We start from the raw sequence: 25,207 nt of genomic DNA, 5'->3' as shown, positions 1-25,207 counted from the left end.
TAACAGATATGATAAAGCCAGTGAAGCTGCACCCTCAAACACAAGCAATTCACAGGGATCAAAAATTAATAAACTCTGCATTTTTTTTTCACAACTTTGATCTTTCATTGCCAGCACTTTTCCTTTCGCTTCGGACAAACCTTTAATTCACAAAAAGCACCGCAAAGCAAGTTCCCTTCCAACCCTCTGTCACAGAGAAACTACAATGTCTGGTGTGAAGACAAAGGATAGGTTCACATGGTTTAAAAAGTCTGTCTTCACAGTACTCAGATCCTGCATAAGCCCCCTTTCAGCCACCTTCCTTTATTCTGACAGCTTCATGGACACTTCTGTAAACGTCACTATGTTAGAATGTGTAACATCACTTTTTACGCGACACGAGCCTGAACACATGCCACGGGTTAACCGAGGAGCGTGCGCCGAATTAGACCACGCACAGGCTCTTTGTGAGTTGCTTGACTCACCAGAAAATGCCCCAGACAGCAACAACCATTGTGCTTTCGTTATCTGGCCAAGTCAGTTATTAATTTCCAATAAGATTAAGACAGACCTCTGCAGTTTCCCCATTCCCAATCTAGAAGAGAAATCTCGCTCGCTGTCAGGGCCTGCGTGTGACGGGCAAGCTACAGGTCTCTGAGAGGCACCGTGCAGACAGAGACGCTGTGCTCTGCATGACAATTGCTGCGAGATCTAAATGTTCAAAAGTATAGTTACACTTCCATAGCGTGACTGTCTCCATCATTGTCGCGGCATGTCTGAATCAGGTCAGGAGGAGTCAGCAACAAAGTGAAAGTGTTTGAATAACCGGTTGGTGAAGCCATGGAGAAAAATGACTAATCTTCACATGGAGCCCGAGTTCTGTTCCAAACAGACCATAAACACACGTAAACCTATCCTTTCCTCTCACCGTCTACTGGGAGGGTCATTGTGCACTCCCTACTGAGTAGTGGTTTTCAGTTAAAATAATTAAACATCACATTTCTAAATAATAATAATAACAATAATAATAAAAAACCCTCACATTATCCTCTCACATGAAGGAATTGGGCAAATAGTTGGTGTTAAAACAAGAAAAGGTTCAGCAGGTTAATTCAAATCATTAGTGGGAAAGTCAAGTGGATGGATACAAACATTGCCATAAACATATCAAAGTATGTTACAGGAGTGGTCACTTCACACGTGACAAAATGTTCAGGCATACATTCAAAAGTTTTGGGGTTTTTTGTTTTAAAAGAGCTGAGATCTATAAAAGTCAAAGTTTCGTCCGTCTGCGTTTAGAGGCAACGTCTGCCACGGCGAGCAGAGATGGAGTGTATGATATTGCGATCAGCCTCGATAACAAGCTTTATAATCACTCACTTTCATCTCTCCATACACATCACTAGCTGAGATAAAAGATGTAGAGAGCAGCTCCAATTATCTGGAATGACTTTGTGTTCACCTTTGGCTGTTAACTTCCATCACAAGCTCTGTGATGGAAGTTAGGATGCGAGTTTGACATAGGATGAAGGTATATAGCCCTCGTCTCCACTGGCTCTAAGGACTCTCATCCATCCGTCGCCTTTATCCTCTTCCATTATGCTCAATAGCTCTCCCTCTTTAATGGAAACGGTGCCCTCGCTGTTGCCTGCACATAAACACCCAAGTAAGAGATGTATAATAGGCTAAATGGAGACCTATTTATTAACAAGTTTCATGTCAGTCATAAAATTCACCTTCAAAGCTGTACAGAGCCGTGCACTGGCCAATAGGACTTTCTATTTCATCAAACTCTTCATCGAACTCTGCGTAGATGTTCGCATCAGGATCATGTGTTACCCTGCTGGACATGCTCGTCCTCAGATGGAAAAAAAAAGATTACTCATTCTGTTTCACTTTAAATGTTCACACGCTAAGGTAACTGGTATCAGTGTCTAAAAGGCAGACATCAAGCTACAGCCAGCAGTCAGTTGACTCAGGACACAAGGCACCCCTGATTCAGACAACTGTCATGTGATGGCCATGTGACTTTTTAAAATTACATCAAGCAATAGCTCCTAAGGAGGTGCCTTGCTTTTTTGAGAGGGGAAAAAAGTCACATAAACGTCAGACCACCACAGCCAAGTTTAAAATGTGAACATCTTCAGTGGCCCAGCCAAACTTTTTTGTCACAAATCTGATCACCGAACTAGAAAATTATGATTTTCTATAAGCATAAATATGTGATTTCAGTTTTAAACGTGTTTTGGACAGTTTCTTCTCTTTTTATGACAGGTGGTCTACATTTCTTTAGTACTGTGCTATTTACATCAAGCTAAGCTAAGCTAAGCAAACTGAAAGTCTCCTCGTACATTTCCTTTAAACTTACCCATACTCTGTGTTGTTGTTGACAGGAAATGGAGATTCCTCTCCTCCCAGAGCTTCTGAGAGCCACGTCTGTCAAGAACATGAAGATTTGAAATGTTTATGAAAATTGCCCCAAAATACAGTACGGTATTAGCTTGCGTGTGCATATGTATGTGCGCGATAACCTCGTATTTGGCGAGCTCTCCCCTCAGGCGGCCCATGTCCTTGGTCATTTCCAGGATCCGAGGTTCCAGACTGGAGGGGTCTCCCATCTGTGGATTCTGCTCATACACACCCTTCATCTTCTCCAGGGCTTCACTGACAAAAGTGATGAAACAAGAAGAGAGAGGTGTTAATGTTTGGGGAATGTGATGTTTAAGGAAGTCTTTTTGAGAACACTTGTTGAGCTGCTGTTTTAAATCACTGCAAAGCTGTTGAATGGGGTCGGGGTCAGAGCTTGGTGAAGTTATTTTGTTATCTATTAATGGAGCTGACATGAGCTCTAGGTACTATTACGTTCAAACAGAAAATAACCTTTTTAAGCTTCCACAAAGTTAGAAGTACACATTTATTTAAGATATGAAACGATGACTTTGCATTTCTATCTCTCTTATATATTTGCTGCTGTTTTGGTTTAAACAAGAAGCATGTGTGGGAGATATAGCCTCGGGCAGCCGCGTTTCATTTCAAAGTTAGTTCATGCACAAAGGAGCTCGCACTCGGCTGTCTGTCACAGTCAAAAGCATTTTTCAGAGACGTCTGTCATAGTGTTGCCGACGCTTTCACCTTTGGTCCTGTGCCTTCTGCAGATCTTTGTGGATATCGTCAATCTTCGTCTGCAGCCTCTTCTTCCTCTGCTCCGGAGGAAGGTGAGAGTAATCTTCTGCAGGAGTTTGCTACACAAACACACACACGACACCAACAACAACGGAAACGCACACGCAAACAGTTAAATCTCCTGAGCATCACGTATACAACAATCATATGAATTCTGACCACCGGCTGTCTTCATCTTTCCCACCTCTAGACAGACATCTTCACACACACACACACACACACACACAGGTTAATGCAGCAAATGCAGGTTGTTAGTTAAGGAAACAGAAACGAGGGAGAGACATTTATAGTAAAAACCCAGTAAGTAATAATGCATTTACAGTTTATACTGGATGAACAGTTTACAGACAGAACAAGGCCGACTCTCTCTCCTGTGATGGTATACAAGTACGCATTTAAGTAGCAGAAAAGATTCAATTCATTACACATAGTAAATTTTAAAAGACAATATAACAAAGAGGCACAGCAAACAAGTAAAATATGACACACAATGCAAATGCAAACTACAGAATACTGTTTTATATTATACGTTTTTAGGAATGTGCCTAATTGGGAAAAATATGACCCTGTATGATTTATGATACTGGGACTTTCTTGCTGGTTTTGGTTCTTAGTTTACGAACCAAAAAGTGTTTTACACGAAGAGCGAGGACTTCTGTGAAGGTAGCAGGTGTTGTGTTAAGCTACACTGGAAGGTAAAGTGCCAGCACTACTGATTCTACAGTAAGACAATAATAATAATAATAATATTGGCACACCAGTTTAAAAGAAATATGTTTTAAACTACTAAAAAGTAGGAGAAGGAGCGTAGTTAGAAAAGGTAAGGAGCTCCTTATGCCTACATGCACAAGCATTTAACATTAAACAAATGTTAATCTGGACTTTGGACTCAATAATCTAGTCCAATCTATTTTTGGAAACAGCTGGAGCAGCAACAATCAATGTTGGGTCTTTACTGCTTTATGCGCACTCGTTATACATGATAGTTAATAAAAACCACTTTGGCTGTCTTCACTGTTGTTTTTAATATATTTGTGAAGTGAACCTCCAGGTTAAAATGTCATATTTTGTAACTTTTTATTAAGCTTTTTCCTGGATTGGATAGTCAAGCTATAATATACATATACTGTAAATAGTATGTAAAATAAATCTTTAAATTAAATTGATCTGAATTTACTTCAATGTTTCACCTTAAATGTTACATACCTGTATGTCATCACAGAGAGAGAAAATTCAGAGGACGTCCTCAATAGAACAAAAACAAAAACAGTCGATTTTCCCATGAGATAACAGCATTTGATCGGGGGAATTAAAGAGTAACTGCAACCACACTGAGAACCCTGCGTGCACTGCCCACTAGGCCTTTTTCCACACACCACACCCGACTGTGATTACAGGTGTAATGCCATATCACTTATTTCCTTTCAGATCTCTTATCTAGCATAACCCACGCTGGTGCCACCAGTACTAATGCTGATAACAGCGACTGTGTTTCAAAACTTTCCATGTCCAGAAACAGTAAATGGACAGTAAACGCAGCGAGCTGCTGCTCTTGGAGAATCGCCTACAAAAGCTAAATCTCATTTAGGGTGGAGCATCTAGAAATGCACCAGCAGGTGTAGAAGACGACTGGGATCTGCAGGTTACACAGCATTTTCTGGTTTATATAAAATTATGACATGATGTGCTGTTCAAATGTGCATCCGTCAGCGCTGGGTGGAAGCAAATGACACATGAATACATTTACAATATTGGCAATAAAACAGCCATTCCACCATCAGAGGCGTTCTAATAAAACGGAGAAATATTTTATTGAACTGATGAGACGGGAGCCCAGAAACAAGCTTCACTACCAGCCCAACTCCCACAATGCAGCCCGACCTTTACAGAGCTCTTTGTTGTGGCAATTAGTTATTTCATCACTTCCTTACTTGCGCTTTCATTTTAAAACAAGTGTGCTTATTAATTATATAATAAGAACGTCTTTATAATAGCGTAAATTAAATGGCATGTGGCTTTAGGAGCGCGGGGAACTGGTGTTGTTTGAAAATTACCCCACAAAACGAGGCCTTGACGAAAGCGAAGCTTCCTTTCCCACAGTCAGTGATAAATGAAAGCTGCACTCGCGCTGTCTCGCCCTCTCTGTACCTGGATACTGCCTGGAGCTACCAAAGGATTCAAAAGACACGTTTCTATTATGCTAACAGCACCTTTCTTCTCTTCTTCAAACAGGCTACATGCTCACACAATTATAAAGGTACGGCCGTTCCAAGCATCTGGACAATGACAACATTTGTAATTTCTCCTCTGCACGCCACCACAGTGGATTTTACAATCAAACAATCAAGATGTGATTGAAGTGCAGGCTTTCAGTTTTAATTCAAAGGGGTTTAACAAATGTATTCTATTAGATGTTTAGAAATTTTAGTCATATAGTGTTTTTCCATGTAGTTATTTTTGCAGTCAATGATTGCCTGGAGTCTGAAACCCTGTTTCCTCCCTTGAGATGCTCTTTAGTGCAGCCACACTCAGTTGCTGTTTGTTTGTGGGTCTCTGTGCATTCAGTTTTGTCTTCCGTAACTCAAATGCGTTCTCTGTTGCTTTGAGATCACGTACCTGACTTGTGTATTTAGAAATATCCAATTTTTTTGTCTTGAGAAATTCTTGGTTTGCTTTTGCAGTGTGTTGTTGGTTATTAGCTATCTGCTCAGTGAACCTGCTGAATCTGAGCAAAGTATGGCTCTGTATACTTCAGAATTCATGCTGCCACTTCTGTCGGCAGGCACAACATCAATAAACACTAGTTTCCCAGTTCCCCTGGCAGCCTTGCATGCCCATACCATAACACTGCCCCCAACATGTTTGAGAGATAATGTGTATGCTTCAGATCATGAGCGATTTCTCTCCGTTAATCTTGGTTTTATCTGTCTAATGATTTTTAAGTTAAATCTTGCCTTTCTGTTGTTGAATGTAACTAGTAGTTTGCGCTATGTTGTAAATGCCCCGTATTTTATTCACGAAGGCGTCTCTTGTTCTTGACTTAGATAAGGCTACTCTGAAGCATATCTAACACATTTGAGAACACCTGGGATTCTGAATGTTCGTGACTTGGTTAGATATTGAGAAGTTATTCTTACCCATTAAAAAAATTATTTAATCATCCATTTCAGTGGTCTTCTGTGGTCTTTCAGGGCTTTATGTGCTGATAGGTTTGTCAGTGATTTTTTTCTGGTCTCTCTGATAGGCTGAAAAAACAAAATAAACCTAATGATGTTCCATCACATCTCTTTTGGTTTTGAACCGAGAGCTCCAGTAAACAACTGAACACAAGTTCAATGTTTGTGATCAACTCAATTTATTTTTAAATCGTAAGATAAAGAGGAAACTGCCCTCCTGTGGCTATGCTTGTCACTCAACAATTGCTTTTGAGCTTTGGGAAAAAAGAAATGTCTGTAATTCGAAAACACTTAATGCCATACTTTTGTTAAAGTAGGGGATTAATTAAGTCTGCATTTCAATCACATCTTGATTTTTTTTTTTTTTTATTTAAATCCTCAGCTGCGATGTATCAAGAAAAATGACAACAATTTAGTCACTGTGCAAATAGTTATGGACCTAACTGTAGTTTATATACACATATGACTGGAGGAAATAGTTCCCATCTGTGGAAGGAGCTCTAGTTTACATCTATACTGGTCAAAATATTTAAGGAACACTTTTTAAATGAGAGAAAAGCATCAAGTCATTTAAACTTCTTGGCTAATGACGTGCTCAGTTAACTAGCGGGGGGTGGTGGTGGTGGTGGTGGGGGGGGGGTTTAATCAGTTTCAGCTGTTCTGTTTTTAAAGAAGGTAACAACAGGTGCACTAGAGGGGCAACGATGAGATACTACAAAAACAGGAATTGTTTCACAGGTGGAGGACACTGATATTTTCCCCTCATCTTTTCTGACTGCTTTTTTAACTAGTTTTGCATTTGGCTAAGGTCAGTGTCACTACTGGTACCACGAGGTGATACCTGGACGCTACAGAGGTTGCTCAAGTAGTCTCACGATAGCTCATCGGTATGTGCCATTGCGTGAAGGTTTGCTGTGTTTCCAACCACTGTCTCACAAGCATGAAGGAGATTTCGGCAGACAGGCAGTTACTCTAGGAGAGCTGGACAGGGCTGTAGAAGGTCCTTAACCCATCAGCAGGACCAGTGTCTGCTCCTTTTTGCAAGGAGGAACAGGAGGAGGAGGCCATTGGACTGGAAAGGCCATGACAGTGTTATGCTGTCCATAATATTGTTAAGGATGACCGATTTGGTGGTCTGGACAGGCATATCCATGGAGGGACACAAAGACCCATACAGGCTAAGCAACAACACCCTGACTGCTATTAGATATCCTTGGATCACCTGGCAGACCCTACATCAGTGCAGTGGGTGCTGGGGTCCTCCTGGTGCGAGACCATGCCCGGCTTCATGTGTGAGAGCATGCAGGCAGTTCCTAGAAGTTGAAAGACTTCATACCATTAACTGACTTCCAAGCTCACCTGACCTAAATCCAACAGAACTGGGACATTATGTTTCAGTCCATCCAGTGGTGCTGGGTTGCATCTCAGACTGTCCAGGAGCTCAGCGATGCCTTGGACCAGATCGTGGAGGAGATCCCCCAGGTAATAACCCATCATTAGGATGTTGTCAGGCATACAAACGAACTACTGAGTGCCATTCTGAGCTCTTGCAATTAAATGAAATTGCAATTAAAATGGACTCGCCTGCCACCTCATTTTTTCAGCCCACTGTAGATTGATAATTTTTTATTTCCATCACACAATGTGGCCACCTTTCAGTCCTAACACATTACCTAGTCCATTATAGTATAGATATCCAGTATGACTTTTTCCCCCATTGAGATATGATGTATTTTCAAAGTGTTCCTTAATTATGAGCAGTGTAATGTGTTGCAGCATCCCCCTGCAAGCAGTGACTGGAAGAGTTGGAGGAAGTACAACATCAACCAGCTATCCGGTGACATTTATTTCCTGAATGACATGACTTGGAGCAGATGCCTCCCTGTGTCAGGAATCTAAAGTCAAGCAGGAAGTAAATTCCTTGCTTTGTAGGGGTCAAAGGTACTGAAAGCCAACTGAACTGTAGCTAAGCGCAAGAAAGTGAGGTCAGTCACGAACAGAAGCTGTCAAACGGAAACAGATATCCCCCTCAGCTGCGATGAGCGATCAAAATAGTAAAAACTAAACTTCTTTGCAATTGATTATGTCCTCTTAACAGTTCTCTGTCTCTTTTATTATTGTGGTGGTCTATAGGGGACATTTTTTACTGAGTGGCTACTGGGATAACTTGACAGCAAGGGTGTCTGTGCTTTCTACCCACAAAGGTCAGTGCAGCATTAATTAGTGTGGAGTTACTCCTTATATATCACTTCCCCTTGAAAAGAATCCAGCACCAGATCAAGTTCTACCGGTATACCCTCTATGTAGTGATCATAATTGTTACCATTTGCTTTTGAGCTTGCATTATCTAGACAGAAAGAAACAAACACTATGAGGCAGGTACACATCAAACACATGGCATGGAACGCACAGATACAATATCAACAAAAGCTTGTGTACATGAAACAGATTAGGACAGCAAAACAAGGGTGTGAACATGACAGCAAGCGAGGGGATGGAGGTCAGACGTGAACCAAGACGGGGGCGTCACTCACCAAGCAACATTTGTTTAATGTCTTTAAGGTGGAAATCCTGAGTTTGACAGAGGCTGAGGGTTGGGGTGGAATAAAGAAGGAGGGGAAGATGGAGAACAGAACAAGACAAGGTGGAGGAGCAAGGGAGCGGAGAATAGGAGGGATAAAATAACAATGGTAATGAGAAAAGAAGAAAGGGGAGAGAGCGGGTGAAAGAGGTGCACAGCTTGAAATAATGTGTGTAAAGAGGGACAGTGAGAAATATGTTTGGGGCATGTCTGTGCAGCAGCCTGGAATCAGAATCGGCCCCCTAGGCAATGGGGTAGTGGGGTACGACATGAGTGGAATGTGAGCTGAGTCTGATGTATGCGTGTGTGCGTTTGTTCGAAACTGCTGTTATAAGACTATGACAGGACCGTATTTGCAATTCTCGATAAGGTTGACAGGAGCCAGAGTCCCACACTGCATCGAGCACCTGCAGGTTTTCTGTTTCTAGAGTTTGGAGATTAACTCTGTAAAAGTGTTGAGAGACTGACTAACACTGTATTGTAAATGGACTTTGAATGGGACCTGCTGATGAAAAGAAAATACAGAATGAAGCTCTTCCTGCAGTCTGCTGGATAATAGACCTTTTTCATAACTTGACACGTCACAGCAGGGAAAACACAGATGCCTTAATGATGGCTGCATTCCACTTAAGGGAGGTCCTGCTTTTGTTCCATGCAGTGGCTTAATGGGACACTGAAAGGAAATGGGCTGTGCTTTCTGTATTACAGTATAAAAGGTCATAAAGGTCTGTAGAGAAAAAAAGGTCTTTCATCACAATTTCAGAGACTTGCAACACAAAAACAAACTGCCTGTCAGGTTAAAATTCTCTCTATAATACTAACAACAAGGTTTATGTTACATCCTGATGAGATTTGTAATTTCAAGCTCCATATTTAAATAACTCAAGGCAAAAGAAAAAGAGTGTCTTTGTAAGTTGATTAGCATGCCCAATCGTGAAATCAACTCTGTGTCTTCATTTCAAAATAATGTAAAAACATGTACTATTTTAGGAAAGACTAACAAAACTAACTAAGTTAGCTACACATCTTTTTAAAAATGTTGGGATCATCTTAGCCCAGATTAGAAATGATATTCAGGTTTTTACATGCAGAAGAGGAGAGTGCGGTACAAGTTCACCTTGTGTTTCTTGCTGAACGGCCAGATCAGGCCGCGCACTTTTGGCGGGTTGAGGCTGGACTCTGAGGTTGCCGATTTAATGCCCTGGGAGTAGTCTTCAAAGTCCACATCTGCAGGTGGCTCGAAACCAGATTTGTGCTGCTCGATGACCAGAATAGAGTCCTCCAGAGAACAAAACAAAGAAATAGACTCAGTCACATCAAAGCAACAAACGGAGACCTTAAAAGGGTTGGCAGTGACACTGGATTTTTAAGTGCAGCAATTAGAGGCGTTTAATCTTTTTATTTAATTATTTATTTTATTTTACAAATTTTACAGCTAAAAAGCAACATCAAAGTCAAAAACCACCATTCCTTCCACTAGATGCTGTCTACATACGCTGGTCAGAAGTAAATGCATTTAGGTACATTTTTACCCCTCTGTAAAAACAGTGAAGAGGTGAATTTCTGTATAAGTGACTCATTTCCAATTTGTAGCCTGAGAGTTTTTTTTGTTTTTTTTTTCACTTAACGTTTTACATGACAGATCTGGATTTTCCAGACGTTAAGAGAAATTCTGTAGCTTAATAATTAGCCGTTATCTGTGTGACAGTCAGACAGTATAAAAGATGGCTGCAGCCTTGATGTCATGACCCCAAACACACTCAGTGGCTAATGGCTTGCGATTGGCCAATCCACTAACCAATATCGATGCAGTTTCATACCACAGATAATCCTGTATTTTGGAATACAGTATGAGAAAAACTAATAAAACTGTTTAATTTTTTAATCAAAATCACCCAAAAACAAGTGACTGAGCCCATAAACTCTGCAGGAAAATGTTAACAGTGACATCTCCAAGTTTTGCTTAAAGTTGTGTTTTCGTGGAGATGACTCTAAACCTGACAGAAAAAAAATATGACAAACATTTCACACTTGCCTGTTTCTCATTAACTTTTGTCCCAGCAGCAGAAATTCCTTCTAGACACTTCGAGATGATGGGCAGCACCTTCTTCTCAATATCTGAAAACTTGCAGTAGCCATCCGCAAGGCTCCGGATCCTCCGCTCATCCATGCCTTGCAATTTCTGTTCACAGCACAAATTAAAGGGCCTCCTTTCACAATCAGACTTGCTGATTTCTACAATGGCCACTCATCAATGTATGAACTCACTGAATTGTTTTGTTTATATTGACATATGTCATATTAGCTTTGTCCACTTGTGCTACATCATCACAGTGTTTTTATGAATACGTTTGCCTTACATTGAGGAGCTGCGGTATGTCGGTGTAATAGTGGTTGTTCTGTTCCTTGTTGTATTTCTGGAGTTCTGCTGCATAGTCGTTCCTGCACTCCTCTGCCGTGTGAGTGCGAGCATGGGCATGCTGCTTGGCCTTTCAGAGTGAAGGGCAGATGGAACAACAGAAACAAGAGATGGGAGGATAAAAGGGTTCAGCAAGAAAAAGAAATGAAGAGAGACAAAACAAAATGCAAAGTGGAATGCAGGAATAGATGCACGGAGGTGATGGGAGGATACACAAGGAGGTGAGCGGGAGACAGAAAGTAAAAGTTCATGGAGGGAAAATATCACAAAATCCAAAAGTGGTAAAAACAAACTAAAAACGAAACACTGCTCAAGTAAAGCTAGCGCGTGCATGTGTGTGTTTACTTTTTCGACATCGACTTTGGTGGCATAGACCTCGCACTCCGCTTTCTCTGCTTGTTGTGAGGCTTTTTCCGCCTCCGCCCACTCCTTGGCATAGCGCTTCTTCGTCTGTAGGCATAAACACACACATATTAAACTTAAACACAAACTTTATTTTTAATAATTTCAGCCCTAGTAGTATTAACAATTTAAAAATGAAAGAACTGAGTTCCACTTGAGATACTAAGAGTAAAGTCATGGCCATATTTTACTGCCCCTCGGGTAATCTGTCACCTGAAGAGTTACCAATAAATTATTAACAGTATGACAGCAAAAATCATAATAACGTAAACTCCAATGATGTCATTGAGATATTGCTGTAACATCTGTAGAATAAGAATTACTACCAAGAATATCTTCATCTTGAGGTACCACTTGAGTGATCTGCTCAGTAACAAACTAAAACCGCGAACAACACAAGACTCACATTTTCTAGGTGCTTAAAGCTGCTCTCTAAATTCTGCTGGGCCTTCTTGACATCAGCCAGGTGCTGAGGAAGGAAGAGGATGCAATAAATGTCAGGCGGTTCAAGATGATGACGGCAAAGTGTGCAAATCAGTCTTTAACCTGCCAAACTTTCCCGTCAGTTCTTCCTTTCTTTTTCTCCCCCTCCCTCCCTATCTCCCTCTCACACTCGCTTCCTCCTTCTCTCACCGTTTTCCGTTCTTGTTTAAAATCCTGAAGCTTCTTCAAGAGATCAACACAGATGCCAGTTATCAAGTTTTCAGCAATGAGCTCACGTTGCCCGGCGTAATCGTTGAGCTCGTTGAGGATCTCCTGGAATGAAGCATGGTTGCTGAACCTGCGAGAAGATGGCAAAGGGATAAAGTGTTGGCTCCAAAGGTCAAGATTTAACGTACTATTTGGTAAAAAAACAAAACAAACCCTACTCTGAACAGCAGTTGTAAAAAAAAAAGTAATAAACAAACTATTAAAAAATGGACATAGTGATCATAGCATCACATGTCACATACTGGTTACTGAAGTCCTGTTGGAGTGTTTTTGCATTGCCGTCTGTGTGTTTTTAAACCAGACGTGGCGAGCAGCACGTCTGACTGAGAAACTGAGTTGCGCTACATGCTAATGAGTGAGGTTATAATGGACATCATAGTTTCAGGTATAAGGCACTTCTTCATTTGCTTTGTTTTTCAGACTCAGAATGATATAGTTTCGTATATGGTTTGCATATTCTCTATGTTTGACATGCAGCCTTTATTACTTCAAGCTAACTACCATGCTACCAAGCTATAGCTATCTACTGATTAGCATAGTTTTGGACCATCTGTTCAAAATCTTTTAAGCCTCCAAACCACAGTTAGCACAATTTTTAGTATCATATATAATTATGTGCCATGCTACTCCACTAGCTCAAGCTTTTTATCCGAATGTGTGAATGCAAAGAAGAAAAAAAGATGCTAAACGTGAAACTTGAAAATGTTAGCCCACATGATCACAGCATTCTCTTACATACAATCTTCAGTCATTTCTGCAAAAACTTTGCACCATTTGCAACTTATCTGCAGTCATTAAAGTATATAGTTAAAGGTTATATCAGAAAAACCTCAAAAACCAAGGAAATGTTATATACAAATAAAAATATAAGAGCTGAAATGGAGAAATGTAACAATGCAACTCAAACTGGAGCTGGAAACGAGTTTTTGTTTTCTTACTTGCAGTCTTGATCTTCCCTGTTTCCTCGTTTGGCATATTTCTTTGTGAGATTTCTGTTGGAAAAGTGTAAAAACATCCACTTGACTAGCATGCATAGGGTAAGAGCACACACAAAAAATAAATTCAAGATCCCATTTCATATAAAAATGAATAAACATTCAGAAGGACCACACCTGAGCTGCTTGGCGTAATTTTGTTCTATCTCCGACCGCTCCTTCACAAATTTGATGTAGCGGTCCAGCAGGTCAAGGCCCGACTGTGTATGCTTGTCGATGACATCATACTGATCCTGAAAGAAGAACAGCACAGAGAAACATGTTTTATATCAAAATATCACCTTTGGTTTCTGGACAATTTCAATGGAAACTTCTCCTTCCATTGAAATTGTCCTTCCTTCCTCATCCTGTTACTTCCCTAACTATACAAATGCCATAGCATGTCAGTAGGTCAGATTGCCTTTTAAAACTCTGTAAGCTGACCATGCACAAGCAAAAACACGGCTTCAGCAAACTATGACACAGGACTTAAAAGAGTTTTTCACCAACAGCCACTCTGATAAAGCAAACATCCACAGCGCCGTGTGCTGCAGGGCTGCAAAAAATTATTGTTTTTATCATTGCTGCTGAGTATTTTCTCAGTGAGACGACTTGGTCTTGAAAATGTCAGGAAATACTTTTAAATGCCCACGAGAATTTTCCGAAGCCATAACAGATGTTATGAAATTGTTTCTTTTGTCTGACACAAGGTCACGAAAGCCCAGAATACACAGTTTGCAATCACAAAAGGAAGCAAAAGTTCTCACAGCGCAGACATTGGAGAATATTTGGCCTTTTTGCTTGACTTACACAATTAGTTCACAAAATGAGACTCATTGCTCAACCCGGGATGTATTTCACAAGGCGCATATTCTGCATTTAATTTAGGGTTGCAGTTAACTTAATATTCTCATTATTGATTGTTCTTCTTAATTTTTCTTCTTCTATCAAGCTAATATTAGGTCTTTTTCTCAATGTAAGTTGGGCTGTAAGTTCCCACAGTCCAACATGCCTTCATGTAACTCATTTTTTGCCCATTAAAATTTTTAAAAACAACAAAATTATTTCCTTCATAAAACAATAAGCAGAAAACATTCACTTGTGCCATTTTGCATTAAAAAAATAATTAAAACAACAAAAATTGATCCCTTATTAAGACGAACACTGATTAATTTCCTGTGGCTCAGCTAATCGTTTGAGCTTTAATTAAATTGCCTTTCGCAACTCATTTAATCAGGCTGTCGATCTGCCACAAATAGAAAATGGAGGCCTAAGAATAACTCACTGCACACGGATACACACAAGTATGAAGGTGTAGTAGAGAATAAAAGCGCTCCAACAGTACTCTCCTGTCAGCATTCCTCCCTCGCTTTAGACACATCTGTGCAAATCAATCCACACACACACAAAAACCTGTTGGACCGGTAAGGGAGCCCTGCTGGCTTTTATTTACACTGTTTAATGACATACAGTGAGAAGCACCTCGGAGGAGAAAACAATCTGATTACATGGAAACATGAGAGTCTGGGACACGTAATAAAGCCCCACGGGTGGGTCCCTTGTTGTGTCTCTTGTGAAGCACAAAGGAGGGCTCCACCTTTTTCTTTGTTGTGGTGTGTGTGTGTGGTTAAGTGCATGCGTTGGTGCTGGAGGGCCTTCTGGGACCAGAGACACAGATACAGAGTCCTCAGAGGAGGGGGAATCTAAATGGAGATCACACAGTAACACAGTTTGATATGAGAGGCCATGAAGGAGGCGAACGGGATAAGAAAATAGGAAAGTATGATAAAGCAACATAGTTTATGCCAGGAAGTAAAATGACCGTGGAAATCAGATTGAATTATTTAATGCAGGTTTCGATGCAAGAGATTAAAGAGTGTATGACGAGTTCTTGACACAGATTAATGCGTGCATTTCCCACTTCTGTTGCACTACCTCACTTTTACTGGAATACATGTGCATGCTTGTGTGACAAAAGGAAACTGATTGTAAGACAAAGAGCGTTCAAGAATGAGATAATGATTAGCTCAGCGTGAACCTCCGCCCTGTGACTGACACTCCCAGGGGCCTATCTAAACCCTGGAACCAGTCTGACTGGTCCTGCCCTCACAGTACTGCCAGCAGCAGCCGTGCTTCCTGACTGCAGCTGATCTGGTGTCAGGTTTTTACCTCATCTACTCATAAAAGCCACCCAACAACATTTACTGTAATAACTACTTGTAAGTCAGCTTCTAAGTTATTAATAGCTTTTGTCAGAGTGGTAATTTACTCAAATGGGTTGTACGACTCTTGTTTAAAGACCACGTCCAGGCAGGTTTACTACGCATTACTATGAATTCTATTACTTACTTTGCAATTTTTTTTTTTTTTTTAAATCATACAACTTTTGAATGTGAATTTCATGTTAAATTGTCCGTGCAAATAAAGCTAATTATCTAAATGTTATACCCATTTTCAGAAAACTGAATACACTGTCACTGAAATATTAGATACATGTTGAATTTAATTGACATATTGGAGTCAAAGATTTTCAAAGAGGCTCTTTTAGAATTGTTTTTGTTGTTATTTTTACAAAATACGATAAATGTAAATTTAGAATATGGACAGCAAAGAATTAAAGAAAAAGCTGAAAGCTTAGTGGATGTCAATTTTGCCAAAGTGGAAATCTGTCACTTAAAGCATGACTTATAGAAATCACCCTTTAAAGATATGCAGTGTGGGATTCTGTGTATTTACTGGAAAACGTAATGCACAGTTAAATAAGTTAAGTTAAATATTTTAGCAAATTGCAGTCAATGTAACTGAGCATTTGCAGAGGAATCTTTTTCGTTTGTTAAGCCACTTAAATACTGTTCTCTAAATCATTCAAAGATTAAAAAAAAGGCCCCTAACTCAAAAGATGAACCAGTGCTGTGTTTACATATAACAGGCAACTCAACCAAAGAAACCATTTAAAACTTAGACTTTGCTTTGCAACGAATTTGTTCCCATTTCGTTAGTTGAAAGATAACCTACTTTGACAGGTGTAAAATTGGTCAAGCATGTCATGGTTCGGGGCTGCATTTCAGCCAGTGGTGTTGGGCATCTTCCAAAACTCCAAAAGTGATGGAATTATGAACACAAAAAAGTATAGTGAGATTTTGATTGACCATGCAATACCATCTGGAAAGCATCTTATTGCCAAATGCTTAATTTGTCAAATCTCAAACACACGGCCAAGGCACTAAAATCATATCAGGATAGAGAAAACACACAATGAAACACTATCAGTGATGGATTGGCCTCGCCAGAGACCTCAACCAGCAGTGTGGGCTCATCCTGACAGAGAGCAGAATAAAAGAGAGCCAGAATACCAAAGAACAGCTTTGAAAGTCCTTTAAGAAGCCTGGAGAACTATTCCTGAAAACTGCTGAAAGAAATGACAAGAAAGCTGCCTGCAATACCTTCTCTACTACGCCTTCATACTTGTGTGTATCCGTTCAGGCGGTGTTAAAAAAAATGTAGTCAAACCACATATTGACTTTCAAGCTTGTTAGAATTGTACAAACTCTGCTTTTGCTTTATATACTGTATTTCCATTCATGTTTGCACATTAATAAATCGCTGCACCCATTTGCAACTTTCATAGTAGAATATAAAGAAATGAGTGGTGTCCTAAAACACTGTACTACACTGCTCTGTGTGCAAAATAGGCGTTACATCAATAAACATGCCGTAATTTCCAGAAATGCATAACATACAATTAATATTTCTTATACAACCACCATTGCTTTACATGCCAATACAACTTGGGATCAAGATAAAGGAGAAATTGGGCACAATGGAGGAAGCAGTGATGTAGCTGATTTATATCTAGGTCCCTGAATTACATATCAGCAGGATGCAGGCAGGTCAACAAAGAGAGACCATTCCACAGCAACATCATTCTTTAAGTTTGATTACCTGCTCTGTGCAAACATGTACAATATTTGTTATCAAAATGACCTAAATGAACGAGTCAGTTTCCACTATTTTCCACAGCTAGCTTGTTTTAGTGTCATCATGTGATCAGGGAGATTTCTTCCAACTGAACTGGCAAAAAGCAAAACGCACGTACACGGACACACAATCATCCTGATTGCGAAGTAGATGGTTTTCAATGTGACAGAGCTGCATGTCCTCAAGCAAGAGTTTAAATCCACATGACCTGAGATGTTTCACTTCTATTAATGGGATAACTCATGCTTTAAATAATCAAAATCTTTGATAGGACAATAGAAATGCTGAACCTTCTGCACAAAGTACGCTGCTTACATCATGCGTTCTTGTTACAAATTGCAAGATTTTTTTCTCTTTTGAACAACATGCGATTGACTTGGCTCCGCGGTGATTCGACACCTTCTGGATTGCGTCATATTTAATAAGAACTGGTGGTGGTTTTAACTAAGCAGCCAGTAAGTCGGTCATTACAAAGCTATGCCGTGCAACAAAATATTGTCTAAACCCACAGGACTTTATTTTGACATCAAGCACAGAGTCGAACGCTCACCAAAGACAATTAATATGTCTGAGCGTATTTTAGAGGGCATGTGTCTGAAATCAGGCCCAATAAATCTTTTATGATTTAATTTGATGAGATGGTGACGATGCACAACCAAGAAGCCGGAACAGCTGAAGGTTCTTCCAGAATTAAAACAGCACTATTAAATCAGCTGAAAAAGAAATGCATGACGTGTTTCCAGGGTTTGTCTCTCCTCATCCCCAAGATATTCAGTTTACACAAACAGAGAGAGAGCATGTTAACCTAAAACTGGATCAATCCATCTATCTTCTCTTGTTTATCCAAATCAGGGGGAGGGCTTCAACCTCTCCAAGCTATCATAGGGCAAGAGGTGAGGTACACCATGGAAAAGTCCCCAGTCTATTGCAGAGATAACACACAGAGACAGATATCTACTGATGCTCACATTCACACCAAGAGCCAATTTAGAATCACCAGCATGTCTTTGGACTGTGGGAGGAAGCTGGGACACCTGGACAGAAAGCATACTGCTACAGGGAGAGCATGCAAACTCCACCCAGAAAGGCTCAGGACACTTCTTGCTATGAGTCAGCAGTGCTAACCACTGCACTGTGCAGGCTCAATTTCATATTTCAGTACCGCTTATCTCAATTTTAATGCAAAAAAGCTATGGTTTCAAATCCTCGAACGTGAGAATCATACCTGTTTCTATGTTCCATGACAAACCAAATATCTTCTGATTTTGGAAAGAATTCTCAAATGTCACATCATGCTTTTGTCTACAAGACATTTACTCACTAAACTAATAAATAAATAACGCTTTTCTCATCGTTTCAGGTCTAGGCCTCTAACTCTTGCTCCAGTATCAATGAAGCCTCATACACCCAAGTTTATGGTATGCAGCCAATTGAATGCAGTTGAATGACTTTCAACTCTTTTGGAACAGACACACATTAGATTCAGGCCATCAGCCTCACTAAGTCTAACTCTATCTGTGCAATCATTTCAGATCGCTGTGCCCAAATGTTTTCATTTTCTTTGACCTAAAATACAACAATGTGTAGTCAAAGGCACATGCAGCCACCTTCACTCATCTGATTAACTAGGAACTACTCTGATAATCAATGAACTGTTCAAGAAGCAGAGATGGTGAACGATCTCTATCTGGAGCTTTCCAGATGGGAGGATTTCCTGTCGTTCTGTGACACCGGGCAGGACAGAACTTTGCTTTAGGATTTTGGGGAAGAGGATTTCTGATCTTTAGAGCCAAACGCTGAGAGAGATCTTTATCAGTCAGTGCCTTAGATCTTGTGGCTTGTAGCCACAGTCCCTTAAATGCCCTGTCACCCAACTGAAGGCGCTGGTGTTGGTGTGCCGTGACTGATGAGGGAGCTGACTGTACTGATGATTCAACAACTGAGACACGGGCAAGAGCAAGGAGGTTATACTTTCCTAAACATTGCACTGTTTGTATCTGCAGCCAGGACACTTCCTGTCACAAAGGAAAATTTCAGGTTTGAGCTCATATGAAAGAAGAGGATAAAACAGTGTGTGTGGTGGAGCACACCCTAAGCTCACTGTGTGTACACAAAAGTGCACCAGAAAAGAGTAATAAACCTCTCCTTTCCCCTCTGCTTATGATAAGGTATGCAGCAGGAGTTGCGAAATCCTGTCGCTGCAGGCTTTACAGATAGACTCCTGCTGTTGTCTTGCTTAGCCAAGGCCAGCTACTGAAAAACCACCGTGTGCTACGGTGAATGTCGACGAAAACAATTAAGAGGGCACCGCACTTAAAGAAACAGTGAAAAGGCGGAACGCTGTCCTCTAAGGACTTATCCCAGAAGGCTCCTCCGCTTCTTCTGAGCCAGCTGTCAACTTACCCAGAGCTGTGTTCCCCAGTCCATGTCGCCAAAAAAGTTCAGATGCGAGAAGATTCGCAGAGCAGGACTCTTCGGTGTGTTAAAGCAAAGGCAAAAGGCGATCAGGCAGAGATTGTTTTTTAATTATTAGTATGTTCTTTAAAGTAAAACTCTTCTCGGAACAAAACTTTGAGGCACGAAAGCGGAGATGGTAGAGGAAATGTTTGAAGGAAGTCTACGCCTTCTCCTTGGCACGGACGCGACTGTCCTGTTTCTTCCAGCAGGCAGCGAGCGCAAAAAAAAAGTGTTCCTGAAACAACTCTGGGTCCGAGAGAGGGAGGAGGAGGAGGAAGCGGCCTTTCTGTTTGTTTTATCTTAAAGAAGCAGCTTGAGGTTGTTGTTTTTTTCATAATAAAAGCTGGTGTTGGGCTCCAAACTTTAACCCAATGATGTATCCAGTGCTCGTCAGATAACTCACAACATTACACATAAGATTAAACCAAATAAACTAATTAACTTTTTCCCCCACAGCACTGATAGAGGAAGTAAGAACATTCTTTAAGCTACTTAAAACTTTTTTTTTTTACCCTCGTTGTAACATAAAACAGCACCTTCCCTGTGGGGCCCTTTTTTGTGTTTAAAAAGTATAAAAGTTTTTTAATGGCCAGCAGGGGGCGACCTCAAGGAGCGCCCTTGTATAGCCCATTTTGGGGGAAAAAATTCTCCAGCTGTTGTTCTATGACATCAGTGCACACGTTCCAGATGTGTTTATGATCTCACTAGTTTCTGATAATGTAACGTGGTGTTAATTTTGTAAATTATAGTCAAATTTAAAGAAAAACAGATGATATAGCAGTCTAAACCTGTGACTTCTGGGTTTTTTTTAAAAATAAGAGTCACTTCACTAACTAGTGGGCAGTGTCACTCGGGCTCTTCTTTTTATACCACTGCAAAAGTCTTTAGACATTCCTCTATGTTTTGCTATGAAAACGCAAAATAGGTGCAGTGATTTACCGAAATATGTAAATGAACATGGAAATACACCATATAAGGCACAAACAGAGTTTGTGCAATTCTAATGAGCTTCAGAGTCAAATCTAGTATGACCACCTTTATTCTTCAACACAGCCTGAACTCTTCCTGACATACATGACTGATAGTGTTACATCCAGGTATGCTTTCACTGCATTGGCAGTCAGTTTGGGATCATTGTCATGATGAAAGTGAAGCATTTGCCATTCAGATGCTTTCTAAATAATATTGCTTAATGGACCAAAACCTGACGGTACTTTTCTGAGTTCATAATTCCATCAATTTTGGAGATCTCTCTAATACCACAGGCTGAAATTTCGCCCTAAACCATGACAGAGCGTCCATGTTTAACAGATGTCTACCTCTCTCCCAAACTTCCCCGTTTGTCCCCAAAATTTTTAACTTTGATTTGTAACTCCATAGGGCAATTTACACTTGGGAATATTAATAAATATTGCTAATATAATATTTAATACCTGTCTAACTGGGTTATCTTTGGCAGATTCAACTAAAAATTGGGAACATATAATGTGCTTTGTGAGAGGCCGCTACTAATAGTAAGTAAATGAAAATGGTGAAGTACAAGGTATGGACTTTAAATGAGTGTGAAAACAGCGAATATCAAAATAAGAATTAAAAAACCATCAGAAAGCCATCGACGAACATGCTAGCATTATCCCTGTTAGCTAGTTAGCCAGATGAAATTAGCTTTAAGCTCAAAGCTCTGCTGCCCCTGATGTTAGTCTCCTGGCAAGCATGTAGACTCTTTGAAAAATGACAGAAGTCAAGAACAGAGATAGTTAAAAAAAAAAAAACACCATTTATTATATTTATGAAAGAGCTAGCACAATGAAAATGCCTTTCACCTTTTCCAGTAGCATATCATTGGGTTTCTAATAGGAGCTGAATGGCACCTCCTTCTCCTCCTCCTACTAACTGCAACTTTTAAACTTAGTCTACTCTATCTTAGAGGATAGAGAGAAAGCACCAGTCCTGTAGCGCTAGTATCGATCAGATGCCATTACCAGCGTTAGTATCAATACTACTGATATTTGGGTCGATATGTTATTAAATAACATAATATTGTAATAAGAAATTTCAAAAGTAGATGTATGCAGATTTAAACTATTATTACAGTTTGTATTTTTGAAACAAGGCACTAAACTAAAAAAAAAAAGGAAATAAATGGGTGTTTTAACTGTTTCTTTATTGCTTGTAAATTAATTTCAGCAAGAACAACTTGGGTGTTAGAGATGGTGTCCCCACACATCCCAGCTCTTCTCGTGCAATGGAGGGTGGGTACTATCATAATCTTGTTTATCTTTAGAAAATCAGATTAATTTCTGCATGAACACTTAGGTCTTAATCGAATTTTCATGGCAATGGTCTTGAGGGAGTAGTTCCAGCCCTTCCATGTATGCCAAATCACGTGGACGTTATCATACCCAATGGCACCATGAGGCGCATACATGCCGTTTGGGTTAGTGATGTGACACTGATTGTACCAGAACCCACCCAAATAATGCTGAGCGCAGTTTTTATCCCACAGATCCTGATCTTTGTCGTACGTGGTGAACTTCATGGAGTTGTGTTCAGATAAACTGTCCCCTAGAAGAAGAAAACAGGGAAAATGTGAGTGCAGTCAAGACTAAGAAGGTTCTATGGTCTTTTTTACTTTTCTCACACGGGTTTGTATTTGTTATTTGGCTTTTTGTGTTTGACAGAAGTAGTTAATTTACTTGGAGATAATATGTAGAGGAAAATAGTTTGGAACTTTTCCTCAGCCTTTATTTTCAGCAGTTAATTCCTAATTATTATCTTAACAATTGTCTCTTTAGCTGTTTTTCCTTTCAAAGGAAGAGAATGACTCTGTACAGACCAAATACTGCACTTTGCAAACCATTAAGATAAAAAAAAAACCATTATTCAAATTAATAAGCTACACTGGCATATCTCTTTAATAGGATTTTTCCACTTAAACAAAATTTTAAAAATCAGTATGTTCTTTCATTATTATAATTTTATTTTTGGCCAGGTTTAAAAATGATCCACAGTCTCTTGTGCTCGACACACTCCTCACCTGCTGCACCGCCAGTGAAGCTGCCCAGGTGAAGCTGATACCCAACAGTCTCAGACTCAATTGAGAAAGAGGAGTACTGTGCGGACCTCCTTTCTCCGTTCCAGTCCTCCATGTCGACCCGCAGCTCGTTCTCCTTCCTCATAGTCAGCAGGAAGATGTTTTCCAGACCTGGAAAGACACACACACACACAGCTCTGTTTCACTTTGCATCGTGCACCAGCATCCTATTTCTGACACTGTTTCTTTCCCAGGCTCCATCATTTCATCTCGCCACACCAAGTTTAGATTAAAAGCAGCACAAGCGCCTTGTATTTAATGCACTTCTCCTTCCTGCACTCACCCAGCCAATATTCTCCAGCCACATTCCCAAACCCTGTCTTATAGTGCCTCCAGGGCCTGAAGAAGCTTTCTGTCCCATCGATCCTCCTCTGAAATACCTGAGAGGGAGAATACGAAACAAACTGAGACCTTTAATGTTTACTAACATTAAATGCTATATATTTATCTAACATTATTAGTTGGTCACATCTGCATTCTCCACTGATGCCAAAAACATATATCATAATTAAAGATGTAATTTTTCATTTTTGCCCAGGTGCCACCACTCCAGAGGGTTTCGTGAAATTCAGCTTGGTATTTTTGTGCTGACAAACAGACATGTTTGTCAGCACAAAAATACATGTTTTATTCTGCAGCACGGTGACACCCCCCCACCCCCCAAAAAACTTTGACATTTATTTGAAAATATGATGATAGGATTTGATACTGACAGTCCATCTCCCTCCATCAGTGTCCATGTCGCAGTAGACATGCAGGGGAGTAGTGGGACCTCCTGGGTAGATTTTGTAGACTCCACTGGAGCTTGTGTTGTCATTGCGATATATGTCATCACAGTCAATGGGAAGGTAAAACTGGGAGCTGGAGTGGACTGAGGCCACAAGAACGAGCAGAGCTACGAGGAATGTCTCCTAGAGGAGAGGAAAGAGATTATAGCACCTCCAGTATCTACACTGGTTTCCTGTACCCTAGAAAAATGTTTGTCTTATTTATCACGGAAAATCATGCAGATATTTTGTTCTTTTGATCGCCTCTTAAAAATACTTATATTTCAGAGTCTGTACTTTTTCACTTGTACCTGAGAAAAGAAGATCCTTCAGTACTTACCAGCTTTTACTGGTATATTTTTTAACACATGTTCCTGTACTTCTACTTCAGTAAGCAATGTGTGTAATTTTGCCACCTCTGCTATGATACCACCAGTATCCAGCAGTGATGACATTTGGGGTTTCCCTGCAGGATGACTCTGATGTTTGCCATAAAGTTTTGCAATTATTTGTGTAACTTCTCTGGAGAACAGGGTGTTACACGGGCTCAGTGAAGCAAAATCTGTTTTATTCCCCCACATTTGTTCTGTGCATGCGTCACAGAGAGTGAGGTCACAGGTCAGGCGTCTGTAAACTGATGACACGTTGTCAGCGGAACTGGGAGTGCCTGCTAATGGTTAACTAAAAATATCAGGTAACAGGATAAAGTCAACAGTAGAAAGAGATTACAGGCAGCACACGTAGGTTGTCTGTTAGGACGAGGTAGTCTGGCATTTTTGTTGATGTCTGCAGCCTTCAACCCCAATATTGAAGTATATATGGTATATTCTGTCAGATGCAGAATATACCATACCCTATCATCATATCATTTTAAATTTAACATTTTTTTTTTGGGGGGGGGGGGGGGGGGGAGGTGTCGTTAATGTGTAGCTTGCATTATTCTTACCTGCATCATCGTAATGTGGAGGTGGGTCTCCTGTTCAGGTCAGTCTATGGTAAAGGATCTCAGAGGAGGGACAGTTTTAAATAGTCCAAGCAGGGTCTGTCTGTGGAGTCATGTGACATGGGCGTTTGTCTGTAGACACCCACAGTCTGATAAAATATACTGGTCAATTTTTGTTACATACATATCTAACTCTGATTTATTTTTTTAATGAGACAAACCAAAACATTCTGGGTAGCACTTTTTTTTCAGCACAGCACAATTGTTAAAAAGTGGTAATAGCACGGTAACAAGTTAGAATCAAGAAGGAAATAATGTGGAAATTTCTAAATTATTAATTAATTATCAGTAATAACATGGTAGGAACAGTGATTACAGTTGACTCCACTGAAATGTGGCCAGAAACTGGGGGTGATAATGTGAAAATAAAGATTTGGTAACAAGGCAAAACCAGTTAGTAATAGTAGCAACAATGCTGATGTTTTAGCATACTTGGATAGTATTACTATACTATAGTGCTTAAATTATACCTTTGGCTCCCAG

General features: G+C 40.2%; 2 protein-coding genes across 3 annotated transcripts; both read right to left on the bottom strand.

Annotated features, from left to right (window-relative positions):
* Window positions 1–39: 39 nt before the first annotated feature.
* trip10b (thyroid hormone receptor interactor 10b) lies at window positions 40–20,106 on the bottom strand. 2 transcript variants are annotated; one of them, XM_086295125.1, is made up of 15 exons: window positions 19,807–20,106; window positions 13,564–13,679; window positions 13,390–13,443; window positions 12,374–12,521; window positions 12,147–12,209; window positions 11,684–11,788; window positions 11,280–11,408; window positions 10,955–11,101; window positions 10,037–10,198; window positions 8,662–8,685; window positions 3,112–3,221; window positions 2,511–2,643; window positions 2,348–2,415; window positions 1,716–1,837; window positions 40–1,627 (listed from the first exon to the last, which is right to left on the bottom strand). In XM_086295125.1, exons 1-15 carry the CDS (start codon window positions 19,828–19,830, stop codon window positions 1,482–1,484), a joined length of 1,551 nt encoding a protein of 516 aa, XP_086151251.1. In that variant the 5' UTR covers window positions 19,831–20,106; the 3' UTR covers window positions 40–1,481. The 2 variants fall into 2 exon arrangements, with proteins under 2 accessions (XP_086151251.1, XP_086151252.1); XM_086295126.1 differs by lacking the exon at window positions 8,662–8,685 and having other exon boundaries at window positions 19,807–20,102.
* Window positions 20,107–21,524: 1,418 nt separating this feature from the next.
* On the bottom strand, window positions 21,525–24,879 carry LOC147327469 (microfibril-associated glycoprotein 4-like). The gene is made up of 5 exons (XM_086295121.1): window positions 24,668–24,879; window positions 23,668–23,865; window positions 23,238–23,334; window positions 22,898–23,065; window positions 21,525–22,425 (listed from the first exon to the last, which is right to left on the bottom strand). The coding sequence occupies exons 1-5, from the start codon at window positions 24,674–24,676 to the stop codon at window positions 22,154–22,156; spliced, it is 744 nt and encodes a 247-aa protein (XP_086151247.1). The 5' UTR covers window positions 24,677–24,879; the 3' UTR covers window positions 21,525–22,153.
* Between the last annotated feature and the right edge of the window lie 328 nt (window positions 24,880–25,207).

Source organism: Aulonocara sp. 'chitande type north' Nkhata Bay, linkage group LG6, assembly GCF_057382095.1.
Source record: "Aulonocara sp. 'chitande type north' Nkhata Bay isolate Kocher_YH1m ecotype deep benthic linkage group LG6, A_spYH_male_GT1.1, whole genome shotgun sequence".
NCBI lineage: Eukaryota > Metazoa > Chordata > Actinopteri > Cichliformes > Cichlidae > Aulonocara > Aulonocara sp. 'chitande type north' Nkhata Bay.
The sequence above is the reverse complement of the archived record's forward strand: the minus strand, read 5'-3'. Positions and strand labels throughout refer to the sequence as shown.

Coding starts and splice junctions, on each gene's coding strand:
- trip10b (XM_086295125.1), bottom strand. CDS start 19,830: ATGGACTGGGGAACACAGCTCTGG. Junction 3,222..8,661: donor TGCAAGCTCAAAAGCAAATG/GTAACAATTATG, acceptor GTGTTTGTGTAG/CAAACTCCTGCAGAAGATTA. Junction 2,644..3,111: donor CAGAAGGCACAGGACCAAAG/GTGAAAGCGTCG, acceptor CACTTTTGTCAG/TGAAGCCCTGGAGAAGATGA.
- LOC147327469 (XM_086295121.1), bottom strand. Junction 23,066..23,237: donor GGCTGGAGAATATTGGCTGG/GTGAGTGCAGGA, acceptor GTGTCTTTCCAG/GTCTGGAAAACATCTTCCTG. Junction 22,426..22,897: donor CTTCACTGGCGGTGCAGCAG/GTGAGGAGTGTG, acceptor TTCTTCTTCTAG/GGGACAGTTTATCTGAACAC.